Raw genomic sequence first — 13,951 nt, 5'->3', positions numbered from 1 at the left:
GTCCAGAGAGTGGACCTGGCTGTCACGTCCAGAGAGTGGACCTGGCTGTCACGTCCAGAGAGTGGACCTGGCTGTCACGTCCAGAGAGTGGACCTGGCTGTCACGTCCAGAGAGTGGACCTGGCTGTCACGTCCAGAGAGTGGGCCTGGCAAGATGGCAGTCTCTGCCAGGTATAAAGGGGGGGCATGTAAATGTTGTTGACTTTCCTTCATCTTGAAGCAGGAGGCCGATTGCTGCGGACAATCTGCATGGATGATCTGAAAAGTAGTTTTTCTGTGTGGATGCCGTGAAGCCATAACGAACCATGCTGAAATGAAGTGATTCTGAGATGTTGGTAGTTTTATCTTTTCAAAGCCAATCAAATAGATATAAAAAGTCGATGCCAGAGAATAACTGGTCTCGATTATGCAACAAAACAAATGATAAATTAGAGGTGCCGATTGTGTGAATGGTCGACTGAAAATCAGTGGTGACACCTGGTGTTATCTTAAAGGGTAAGCAAAGCCAGATGTCAGAATGAACTAAACCACACAACATATGCTTGGTTCACTCTGACCCTGTGCATCATATCAACCGAACAATGGGGTCCAATGTGGCACAAATGGCAGTATTAATTGGGAATAACACCCAGTCACTTAAGTGTAAAATTAATAATACAAATGGAACCATCCACCATTAACATTAACTCACATTAAACTATATACACAACTCAAAAGAAGTTAAAGAACACCCAATTCTTTCATTTTACCAGATTATGTGTCAGATTAACCATAGTAATACGAAATATCGGGTATATCGAAATATGATGCACAGGGTCTTACACATGAGATTACTCTCCTGACTCCATGTTAACCTGTTTGTGGCTTGGTGTTGTTGGGCTTCATGGTATCCATATTTCCTGACAGAATTCCAATCTGATGTTTAGCATGGCTGCTGCCATGTCAGCCATGTTAACAATGCCATTCTTCCCCGCAAACACATTCCATTTATGCATCCATCATTGTGTAATTTGATACACAGTGAATATAGCTGGTTTTTAGAACATGTTACACACAAAATTGTATGGTGACTTTTCGCTCTTTTATAAACTGTATGTTTGTCATTTTCAAAAAATATATCAATCTATAAGGTCACAAATATGTACAAAAGTCTTGAGCTGCAGACTCATGGCTCTGTTCATTTCTTTCAAAATGACAATGTGTCTTGAGCTGCTTCCTCAGCATGAAGGTAGGTAAAAAATAAGAGGATTGTTCTTTGTGTGTTCTGTGTGTGTTCTGTTGAAACAAACATGGTTTGCTGGACATAGTTTTAAGATGAAAAGATGGTATAGTCATGCGACAGAACATGTTTTTTAGTTACCGCTTCAGACTAGACAATTTGTTGTGGGAAAGGCAGACTAGACAATTTGTTGTGGGAAAGGCAGACTAGACAATTTGTTCTGGGAAAGGCAGACTATACAATTTGTTCTGGGAAAGGCAGACTATACAATTTGTTCTGGGAAAGGCAGACTAGACAATTTGTTCTGGGAAAGGCAGACTAGACAATTTGTTCTGGGAAAGGCAGACTAGACAATTTGTTCTGGGAAAGGCAGACTATACAATTTGTTCTGGGAAAGGCAGACTAGACAATTTGTTCTGGGAAAGGCAGGTTCAAGGACCCACTTGGGTGTAAGACCTGAGAACAAATTCTTCATTTTTAGCACTTTCAGGAATAGATAAGTTGTTTCAAATACCATGGAGTGGGAGCCTCGACTGTGACTGGTCAAACTGGTACCATGTGAAAAATATTAACTGGCAATGGTGATCAGCTGCTTCGCTTAAGGTTATAATTATTTTAGTTATATGTAGTAAAAGCTGCAACTAAAATACTAAGATATTGGAATATATTATTCCTGATAAAAAAAAAAATAGGTTCAGATTAAATTTTTGCTGATCCTTGCATTAAAATCCTGTAAAGTTATATCATTGGGTGTGTCTTGACCGGTAGATTCCAAGAAAACGTGTGTACAGCTGATTGCTGTTTCCGGCTTAGTTTACGAGAAAATACGCAAGGTAATCTTAATCCCTGGATGTAAAACAATGCCTAGCAGAACAAAAAATACAATTTAAACGGTAAATCAACATGTCTGGTGATTTTTTTATCACTAATTTCAAAAGTGTACTGACCAAGTTTCTCATCACCCGTTCGTTTACCGAAATTTGCTGAAGGGGTATGGTGGAATTTTTTTCTGCAAATAATATTCAATTTTTTTTCTTTCCAAAATACTGAATCCACTTGAGGGATGTGCTCATTATACTCGGGTGCTCACTATACTAAAAAAGATATGGTAATGTATTTCTAGAAAGTTTCAATAAATATACCTTGATGTTTGGTTCAATAGAATTCAGTTAATCATTATGCTCATAGGATATTTTGAGGATCTGTCAGAAATGTTTGAAGTAATGTCAATTTTAAAAAACACCCTCCTTTCAAAATATAACAGTTATGTCCATTATAACCATTTTTGTTCTCAGTTTAAAGGGGCGCTTTTGCCTGACTGAAGATTGACCTTTAGGCTAAAGTATTATTGATTCGAGGGACACAGAACCTTAATGTCATGACGGGTTGTGAAAAAGGTTAAAGGTGGCACAGCCAGCCAGATCAGAAGCCCAGTAATAAGCTGCTTGGCAGGCCAATCTTGAGAAGCTTGCTGGCCTTAGTTCACTAATCAGTCATAATAAACCAAGACTTCATTTTGGTATAAAATAAAACTACAATCGGGAAATTATTACAAGTAATAGATGCTGAAAGCTTTGTTATGGATGAGGAGTGTTGTGATCAGTGTTGTGATTGGAAGTGTGGTTGCAATATTCTTTGAGACTATCATCTCATCATGTGTCTTCTTGTTGTCTCAGCAACAAGCCAGTGCAATCAAGTCCCTTCTCTCGGGTATTGATGAAGATCTAGAAACCTTTTGTGCTCCAATTGAACACCATGAAGGAATAATGAAGAAATTAGTTTTGAGATTATGGCTGGTAGATTATTGAATGCTGCAGATGGGGCGTTCTCTCATGGCAGACAGGCAGCTGATACATCATTGGATAAAGTATCCATGAAATAAAACTTTATGACATTTCTACATGAGTTTGTAAACTCCAGTTGTAAAACTATATTCACAAATTAATTTCTTTTGGAAAACAATTAGCCTTATAAAACTTTCAAATCACAGATTCTTTTAGAAATTGGATTCATTTTTGTTGAAGAGAGATGGCATCATGCTGATAATTGGCATTAGGTTTTAGGAGACTTGATGGAGTAGAGTATCAACGTGAACATCAACATTGCTGCTTCTAAACTTGTATCATATGACACCATTCTTTACAAGTTTCTTTTAAATTAACATCTCCCTGAAATGATTGAAGCTAGTATGTTCAAAATGACTTTGGCTATCTGTTAAACAATGCTATTGATATTGGATAACATTGTTGCACAACAGAGCCCAGTGTGTTGGGGGTTGAACCAAAGTGGTCAACATCTATAACCTGCATCACTTCGGGCCTTCCTCCTACATCAAACTGACACATAGTGAAATAACTGGAATACTGTTCAAAACGGCATCAAACCCAACTCACCACCTCACTGAAGATGCTGGTTAGAATAGGTCTTCAGCAGCCCATGCTTGCCATAATATCAATCACTGGATTGTCTGATCCAGTTGGATAATTTACAGACTGCCGTCATATAGCTGTAATATTTCTAAGTTATGTTTTTAAACAAACAACAAGAAACAACTACCTCACCCACAACAGTATATCAGTTGGCTAGCACCATATATCGGCATCAGTCCGAACTAGTACAAGCAGCCACACACACACAACACACACACACAACACACACACACACACACACACACACACACACACACACACACACACACACACACACACACACACACACACGTGCATGCATGCACATCGCTATATAAGTGCAATAATCTTAGACGCGACGTTAAACCCAATTTCACCTCACCTCCTTGTCAAGGACAGTTGGTCTGTGTAGAGAGTGTTTTCCCTTTGACCACGAGTATGAAATGTATAGCATCTAAAGGAGTGAGCACCTTGTCGATTATGTCAATTACAGCCTGCAGTTTCATTACATTTAGTCTATCAGTGAATATTTCATTACGAATGAGAAAATAAAACAATTCGAGTTTATTTCCCAGTTTTGTGTAATATATACTTGATATATGAGATCGGTTTGCAATCTTGGTATGTCAATTCCCATAATTTCCCTTTCCAATCCGTCGATTGCTGTCAAAGAGCATTGCATAAACCATGTCACAGTTTCTTTGTTATATATTTAGGATTTCCTTCTCACATCTAACAAGAGGATCTGTTTTTGACACGTGGCCATACCGATATACTGCATGCATTTCTTGTCCTGGTACATAGGCTCCCTTTTCTAGATGTGGGATTCTACATAGTGACAGTTTACAGGCTATAGATTAAGCTTAAAGGATATCACAAGGAAATCCTGAACATGTAACAATGAAACATACATACAGGATGTTTACAAAGTTACTTTTACTTCCTTGGTGTGAGTTTCAAGGATGGATAGTAGTGCTCTTTGATTCGTGAACTTTTAGTCAAGATTTGTTTTTCTTTTTAGATGCTCAGATGACATGCACAAAATACCTTATTCTATGTTAAATAAAGTCTGTATGGCTACAAAGATTTAATGTGTCAGATAAACATGCCCAACCGTTGTCATGGGGATGAGGGTTTTAAATTTCATTAAAACCTGAGAGGAAGTGTTTTATCAAACCTATATACTTGTACCAGCAGAAAATATATCTGAAACATTTATCACCTTCTTATGTATCAAACATACTTTCCGTGAACCTTAGGAAACAGGCATAAAATATCTCTTGCTGGCTTACTTTTACTTGAAGAAGAAGACTCTGATGTAGCATTGTGATGTAGCAGCACCTCTGTACCTAATGATGCACTGATAAGGCTGCATATATGAAAGTTGCAAGTTCAGTCCACTGAAATATGAAGAAAACATTTGTCAATTGATTTTACATCATTCTGTACATTTCCTAGATTGTGTTCAGATGCAACTGTCCCTAGCGAGGGACATTCACATGTTACATTTGTTTGTTGTTTAACGCCGCACTCAGCAACATTCCATCTATATGACGGCGGTCTGTAAATAATCGAGTCTGGACCAGACAATCCTGTGATTGACATCATGAGCATCAATCCACGGAATTGGGAAACGAGGACATGCATCAGCCAAGTCAGCGAATCTGACCACCCGATGCTGTTAGTCGCCCCTTACGACAAGCATAGTCACCTTTTATGGGTTGCTGAAGACCTATTCTACCCCAGATCTTCTACTTGTTGAGGAATGGTGTTATGACTGTGTTTGTTTGATTGTGTCCTTATCTTCTTTAGGTTGAATTCACCTTTCTTTAACAGATTCCCGTGAATGTGATAAACTGTAGATACCACACATCCAGCAGTGTGATATGGAAGCTGAAAATTGATTATCTGTTGTCAAATGTATAACATTTCTGTCTATCCTTTTCAGTTCGCTTACATGACAGTATACAGGATGAGGGGTTCCACTACCTAGTATTTGATTTGTAAGTATCACATTACATTGCACTATTTTGCATAACCTTACCTGTGTCGTATTACATGTACATGTAGAATTTGTTCATGTTCTTAATATTATTATTTTTTTAAATAATGTTTAATTAGGCCAAAACAATCATTTATTTATTTGACCATTTAGTCAAAAGAATCTTCAATGGGTAAATAGTTTTTTTTAGCTCACCAGACGTCATGGCTTTTTTCTGGTGTTGTAAGCTAGTCTCCTCAGAAACCACTCATCCAGTGAAGCTGAAACTTGAACTACTTTTTCCCACCAATCGCGGCACCAATTTGTTCAAGCTTTTTTAAATCCGATTTTGGATCATAAATTTAAAAATATAATGAAATTTGATATGTGTGTAGTTGGTAGTGGGTCAGTACACATCTGTTCTGTTTATTGAGATACATATTTTTTATTTTGACCTTTGCGCTTGGACTATTCTCCATATTTCTCTCAAAATATATTTCTTTGCACTGTCAACATCTTCCCCTAAGAAACCAATGCCCCAATGAAGCTGAAATCACACATATCTTGTTGCCACCATTGATGACACCTCAATTTGTTCCAAGATGTTTGAATTTGATTTTCAGTATGGCCACCACAGCAACCATATTGAAAACCTATTCATGGCCATTTCTCTGCCATAGCTTGTCTAAAATGTAATGGAATTTGGTACATGCAATTTGTAGTGAGTCATAAGCATATATGTTGCAGGTTATTATTTTTGCGATATTTGAGTTTTGACCATGATTTGACCTAATTTCTCTCGAAATGTATTCCCCCACCGTGAAATTGCTGGAATATTGCTAAAAGTGGCGTAAAACCATACTCACTCTCACACTGTGAACATATTCTCTTCAGAAACCACCTGACCAGTGAAGCTAAAACTTCACATGCTTGTTCTGTCCACTGCCATATTGAAAAATCGCTATGGCCATTGCTCAGCATTTTTTAACAAAATGAAATGAAATTTAGTATTTGTTTTTTTTGTTGCAGAACTGAAAACGTGGTGTTAATTTTACAAATTTCATAACTTTTGGCCATGTGTTAACCTTGCTCTTTAATTCTCCCTGTGAGGTTGTCTGACTGTTGTGTGTATAGGGTGGCTGTTTGATGCCCTGACTGTTGTGTGTAGGGAGGCTCTCAGACTGTTGTGTGTAGGGGGGCTCTGTTGTGTGTATAGGGTGGCTCTCAGACTGTTGTGTGTAGGGAGGCTCTCAGACTGTTGTGTGTGTAGGGGGGCTCTCCGACTGTTGTGAGTAGGGGGGCTCTCAGACTGTTGTGTGTAGGGGGGGCTCTGTTGTGTGTAGGGAGGCTCTCAGACTGTTGTGTGTATAGGGAGGCTGTGAGGCTCTCAGACTGTTGTGTGTAGGGGGGCTCTGTTGTGTGTAGGGGGGCTCTCCGACTGTTGTGAGTAGGGGGGCTCTCAGACTGTTGTGTGTAGGGGGGGCTCTGTTGTGTGTAGGGAGGCTCTCAGACTGTTGTGTGTATAGGGAGGCTGTGAGGCTCTCAGACTGTTGTGTGTAGGGGGGCTCTCAGACTGTTGTGTGTAGGGGGGCTCTCAGACTGTTGTGTGTAGGGGGGCTCTCAGACTGTTGTGTGTATAGGGAGGCTGTGAGGCTCTCCGACTGTTGTGTGTAGGGGGGCTCTCAGACTGTTGTGTGTGTATGGGGGCTCTCAGACTGTTGTGTGTATAGGGTGGCTGTTTGATGCCCTGACTGTTGTGTGTAGTGAGGCTCTCAGACTGTTGTGTGTGTATGGGGGCTCTCAGACTGTTGTGTGTAGTGAGGCTCTCAGACTGTTGTGTGTGTATGGGGGCTCTCAGACTGTTGTGTGTATGGGGGCTCTCAGACTGTTGTGTGTATAGGGTGGCTGTTTGATGCCCTGACTGTTGTGTGTGTAGGGGGCTCTCAGACTGTTGTGTGTATAGGGAGGCTCTGAGGCTCTCCGACTGTTGTGTGTAGTGAGGCTCTCAAACTGTTGTGTGTAGGGAGGCTCTGTTGTGTGTAGGGGGGCTCTCAGACTGTTGTGTGTAGGGGGGCTCTCAGACTGTTGTGTGTAGGGGGGCTCTCAGACTGTTGTGTGTATAGGGAGGCTGTGAGGCTCTCCGACTGTTGTGTGTAGGGGGGCTCTCAGACTGTTGTGTGTGTATGGGGGCTCTCAGACTGTTGTGTGTATAGGGAGGCTCTGAGGCTCTCCGACTGTTGTGTGTAGTGAGGCTCTCAAACTGTTGTGTGTAGGGAGGCTCTGTTGTGTGTAGGGAGGCTCTCAGACTGTTTTGTGTAGGGAAGCTCTCAGACTGTTGTGTGTAGTGAGGCTCTCAGACTGTTGTGTGTAGGGGGGCTCTGTTGTGTGTAGGGAGGCTCTCAGACTGTTGTGTGTATAGGGAGGCTGTGAGGCTCTCAGACTGTTGTGTGTAGGGGGGCTCTCAGACTGTTGTGTGTAGGGGGGCTCTCAGACTGTTGTGTGTAGGGGGGCTCTCAGACTGTTGTGTGTATAGGGAGGCTGTGAGGCTCTCCGACTGTTGTGTGTAGGGGGGCTCTCAGACTGTTGTGTGTGTATGGGGGCTCTCAGACTGTTGTGTGTATAGGGTGGCTGTTTGATGCCCTGACTGTTGTGTGTAGTGAGGCTCTCAGACTGTTGTGTGTGTATGGGGGCTCTCAGACTGTTGTGTGTAGTGAGGCTCTCAGACTGTTGTGTGTGTATGGGGGCTCTCAGACTGTTGTGTGTATGGGGGCTCTCAGACTGTTGTGTGTATAGGGTGGCTGTTTGATGCCCTGACTGTTGTGTGTGTAGGGGGCTCTCAGACTGTTGTGTGTATAGGGAGGCTCTGAGGCTCTCCGACTGTTGTGTGTAGTGAGGCTCTCAAACTGTTGTGTGTAGGGAGGCTCTGTTGTGTGTAGGGGGGCTCTCAGACTGTTGTGTGTAGGGGGGCTCTCAGACTGTTGTGTGTAGGGGGGCTCTCAGACTGTTGTGTGTATAGGGAGGCTGTGAGGCTCTCCGACTGTTGTGTGTAGGGGGGCTCTCAGACTGTTGTGTGTGTATGGGGGCTCTCAGACTGTTGTGTGTATAGGGAGGCTCTGAGGCTCTCCGACTGTTGTGTGTATGGAGGCTCTCAAACTGTTGTGTGTAGGGAGGCTCTGTTGTGTGTAGGGAGGCTCTCAGACTGTTTTGTGTAGGGAAGCTCTCAGACTGTTGTGTGTAGTGAGGCTCTCAGACTGTTGTGTGTAGGGGGGCTCTGTTGTGTGTAGGGAGGCTCTCAGACTGTTGTGTGTGTATGGAGGCTCTCAGACTGTTGTGTGTGTAGGGAGGCTGTGAGGCTCTCCGACTGTTGTGTGTAGGGAGGCTCTCAGACAGTTGTGTGTAGGGGGGCTCTGTTGTGTGTAGGGAGGCTCTCAGACTGTTGTGTGTGTAGGGAGGCTCTGAGACTGTTGTGTGTAGGGGGGCTCTGTTGTGTGTATGGAGGCTCTCAGACTGTTGTGTGTGTAGGGAGGCTGTGAGGCTCTCAGACTGTTGTGAATAGGGAGGCTCTCAGATTGGTGTGCAGGGAGGCTGCAAGGCTCTCTGACTTGTGTGTGTAGCGAGGCTGGGAGGCATCGGGAAAGAGGGCATGAGGACAAATTACATTAGCCATTGATTTTGTTGATTTTCAGTAATAAAAATGGCAACAATAGCTATGAGCACTTGATTCTGTAGGTTTGTTGGGCCTAATGGTATTGTAGACGTGGTTAAATCGTTACACTACATCTCTGCAGACACTTGTTACAGTATTGTGAGTCTTCCGTTGTGATTGATTGATACTACATAACCTATTAACGACTGTGTTTAGCCTAAATTGTTGCCTTTAGCTAATTATAGAATTTTATGATTAAATACAGTCAACAAGTAGGGTAGTATTTCTTGTGTTGTAAACGACAAACAAATGAGCTGGTGAAACATGTGCTAGAGCAATGGATTAGGGCAAGACGTGGCACAGCACAGGTGTGCTAAACTATGCCTTCAGGAAAACTTAAGCTGTGTTTTTACTTCAATTGTTTCATCCATCATTGAAATTCCATTCTTATCTCAACACTTTGCAGTTCCATAATGTATGCAGGGCTCCAGATGATTTTTCAGCATCAGGAGTACGCGATCCTTATTGCAATATAGGAGTAATGGCAAAACTAAAAAGTACACGTAGAGTACTGGATGGAATTTTATGGATTAATCTTATATTTAGTTTTAGATATGCACCACACAGCATTGCTACTCTTGTGTAAACAGATCAATAAACAATAAACTGTACCTTTTTTTTTTGGTTAATGCAAATTTGAAATTTGAGACAAAACCTAACAAGACATGACGATTTAACGTTTAAATTGTATTTCCAGGTCTACTGGGCATTGTTTTATATGTAGAGATTTAGATTACCGTGTGTATTTTCTCATAAACAAAGTGGGAAACAGCAATCAGCTGTACACACGTGTTCTCACTGACTTGATTCAGTCATATTTACCCAATAATATAACTTAAGAAAGTTTGATGCAATGATCTTAAGAATTGTACCTGTAACTATTATTAAATCAGGAATAATATATTCCAAAATTGCGTTACTCATATCCTAGTTGCAGCATCACTGTATATATATTTAACATTAAAATAACCATAAGTGTAGCACTAACTTTGGTACAGATGAGCGCTATTGCCGGATATTGTTTACGTATGAAACAATATAAACAATAACCTTTGAGTCTCTCTTGCGAAAGCTCTATGTTGACATATAACATTCAAACTACAACAAAAATGACTTTTAATAATTCAAAGTAGGCATTTATGACATATGTATCCATTCTCTATCAACTAAAGTTCATTCCATAACGTCAGTAACGGTAATCTGACCGTGGTTGCTGTAAATCACAGTGAGTTGTGCATCGATTTTGCCAGATTAATGTAAACAATATTGAATGAAACTTGGAATAAAATTATTAAAATAGGTTTTAAACATAAGTCCAGATATACAATGAAGACTTTTTGTAGCCAGACAGTGTACTTACATGATTAATTTGTGTACCATATTTTCTTGAATATATTGCGCACCCAAGTATAATGCGCACCCCCCTCTAGCAGATCCAGTATTTTGGAAAAAGAATATTTGAATATGATGTGCAGAAAAAAATTACACTGTACGTACCCCTTCAGCGAAGTCTGGTAAACGAATGGGTGATGAGAAACTTGGTCAGTACAAATTTGAAATTTGAGGTAAAAAATCACCAGACATGTTGATTTACCGTTTAAATTGTATTTTTTCATTGAAAATTTAGTATAGATATGTTGACATTGGTATTTCCAGTGTTACATGCTCACGGTAATGTCATAGTGTTGGGGGGGAAAAACATCAAAACTCATTATAACGAGTACAATGCACACCCCTTTTACACAGCTGTGTTTTTTGGGGAAAAGTGCGCACTATACTCAAGAAAATACACTGCTTGAAATCAGAATAAAAATTTTGAGAAATATGTCAATAAATGAATGTTAGGCCATACATGTATGCTGGGATGCGTATCTGATACGTTTTCTATATTATCCCAACCATATCATGCATATTTCATCTGTATATACGCCAACCATCAAAGACCAGTGTACGATTCCCCACTTGTGGAGACAGTTTGGGTAGCGAAGTCGTAAGAGCATTAGCTTGTCGCATCAAAGACCAGTGTACGATTCCCCACTTGTTGGGACAGTTTGGGCAGCGAAGTTGTTAGAGCATTAGCTTGTCTCATCAAAGACCAGTGTACGATTCCCCACTTGTAGGGGCAGTTTGGGTAGCGTAGTCGTTAGAGCATTAGCTTGTCTCATCAAAGACCAGTGTACGATTCGCCACTTGTGGGGACAGTTTGGGTAGCAAAGTCGTAAGAGCATTAGCTTGTCTCATCAAAGACCAGTGTACGATTCCCCACTTGTGGGAACAGTTTGGGTAGCATAGTCGTTAGAGCATTAGCTTGTCTCATCAAAGACCAGTGTACGATTCGCCACTTGTGGGGACAGTTTGGGTAGCGAAGTCGTAAGAGCATTAGCTTGTCTCATCAAAGACCAGTGTACGATTCCCCACTTGTTGGGACAGTTTGGGTAGCGAAGTCGTTAGAGCATTAGCTTGTCGCATCAAAGACCAGTGTACGATTCCCCACTTGTGGGAACAGTTTGGGTAGCATAGTCGTTAGATTATTAGCTTGTCTCATCAAAGACCAGTGTACGATTCGCCACTTGTGGGGACAGTTTGGGTAGCGAAGTCGTAAGAGCATTAGCTTGTCTCATCAAAGACCAGTGTACGATTCCCCACTTGTTGGGACAGTTTGGGTAGCGAAGTCGTTAGAGCATTAGCTTGTCGCATCAAAGACCAGTGTACGATTCCCCACTTGTGGGGACAGTTTGGGCAGGGAAGTCGTTAGAGCATTAGCTTTTCTCATCAAAGACCAGTGTACGATTCCCCACTTGTTGGGACAGTTTGGGTAGCGAAGTCGTTAGAGCATTAGCTTGTCTCATCAAAGACCAGTGTACGATTCCCCACTTGTTGGGACAGTTTGGGTAGCGTAGTCGTTAGAGCATCCTCATTCCTCAGATGAAGGCATGCTTTACCACTCACTCACTCACTCACTCACTCACTCACTCACTCACTCACTCACTCACTCACTCACTTTCAACAGTGAATAACAAAGTTGTTTGTGTCTGCAAGTCAGAACACTTCTACAATTTGCGGTCAACGTCAATGTGTCAAAGAAGCTCTGAATACAAAACAAGGGAGCTGGAGAATGCATATTTCATGCCTGAGATTAATTGTAGTCCCTATTAGTTTAATTATATCACCAACATGCTGATCAGATTGAAGTGTACATCACCTGGCTTCAATAGAGCCGGATTCTCAGTGTGTGCGTGTGTATGTGTGTATTTGCAAACAGGAGCTTGCCTAACAAAACAGGAGTTAATTGTAAGTTCTTCAACTTCTGAGGAGGCACATGCCAGGGGCTATGTTGAGTTGTATTCTAGACGTTTTCTAGAAGATAAGAACACTTCCAAATTCCTCTTCTTATCATAGATATATTTCACACCACAAAATCTTAGAAATTGTCTTGTCTATTGATCCTTTGGCTAGATTATGTAGGTTTACAAAAACATGTGAATGTTAGTTATCTGCAGGTTTGAAGGGGGTAAAAACATGGTGTCTTGGAGTTTGTAAGACGAAAACAACAATTGATAAATGACGTGATAAAATGAATGGTGACAAGCTGTTAAGTTTTGTTTTGGAATATAAGAAAAGAAACCAATGTTTATATGAGCTGAATTTGTTCTGATGAAGTATATAGGAATGTGTGTGTGATCCAGTACTGATGCTTGGGATTAAAGATAAGCAGGACATGCATAGGGTGTGTCTAGGATATGTCTAGGTTATGTCTAGGTTGTATGACATGTCTACAAGGAACCAATGTCTGTATCTGTGAAAAAACTTTTAGTTCCCCAAGAAGCACATAATAAGTTGTAGCAGGATCGCTCAGGGTACAGGGTTTTATGCATCCCACATTAGGCTTTATAGCACGAGTCAGAAGGGTTTATACACATATTACCCCATGTACCCCTTGTGATCCTGCTACAACCTGTTCAATTACAATGAGGTTAACTTGTGCTATGTCATGTGACTTTCATTTCCCTGGAAAAAGCATGCAGCTTTTTGCTTTGAAGCAGAGTATAAGGGATTTATTCTGCCTCTCAGAAATCCACGTGCAGCCTGACTTGCTTGTAGGGGGTATAAGGGATTTATTCTCCAGCTGAGAAATTTATTTCCCTCCAAGGTGGGATACATAGTATTTTATCAAGATATCAAGATCATATTGACCAGTCAGATCTCATCATTCTTACATGAAGTTATGATAAACCGTAATAAACAGTCTGGTGACTAGAATCCTTTTTGATGCTTAATAAAGAGGTTGTCTACCCATAGCTTTATTTCAAAGTCATTGGTGCCAAGTAACTGTTTGTATTGTCCAGCCATTGTAGCACAAACTGACTTGGTATAGGATGGCCCAGTCATTCAAGGGCCATTTGCGGTGCACAGTTGTCTCCCTTAAGCGTGCCAGAAGATTATGATATTGTTTTCGATCCCAAATTCGCCCTGATTGTTTCTAGGTTTGTCAGCACCATACCTATGCTTGTGGCTTGCACCAAAGTCTAAGATCTCCATTTAAGCATGGCTGATATGCTATGCTTTGACTCAAACCAAACTCACTCACTCACCCACTGGTATAAGATTGATAGCAAGTTATATTTTGTTAAGTATTTC

The 13,951-nt window shown here is 41.0% G+C and overlaps 1 protein-coding gene across 38 annotated transcripts in view; it reads left to right on the top strand.

Annotated features, from left to right (window-relative positions):
- LOC124151040 (calcium/calmodulin-dependent protein kinase type II delta chain-like) overlaps positions 1 to 13,951 on the top strand; it is a 140,850-nt gene that overhangs the window by 52,868 nt on the left and 74,031 nt on the right. For all 38 annotated transcript variants that reach the window (XM_046523325.2, XM_046523303.2, XM_046523291.2 and 35 more), the window contains exon 4: positions 5,575 to 5,629. In XM_046523325.2, the coding sequence (XP_046379281.1) occupies positions 5,575 to 5,629 (55 nt within the window). The remainder of the gene's footprint in view (positions 1 to 5,574; positions 5,630 to 13,951) is intronic.

This window comes from Haliotis rufescens, unplaced genomic scaffold, assembly GCF_023055435.1.
Source record: "Haliotis rufescens isolate VD_foot unplaced genomic scaffold, xgHalRufe1.0.p SCAF_20, whole genome shotgun sequence".
In the NCBI taxonomy this organism is placed as follows: domain Eukaryota; kingdom Metazoa; phylum Mollusca; class Gastropoda; order Lepetellida; family Haliotidae; genus Haliotis; species Haliotis rufescens.
The sequence above is the reverse complement of the archived record's forward strand: the minus strand, read 5'-3'. Positions and strand labels throughout refer to the sequence as shown.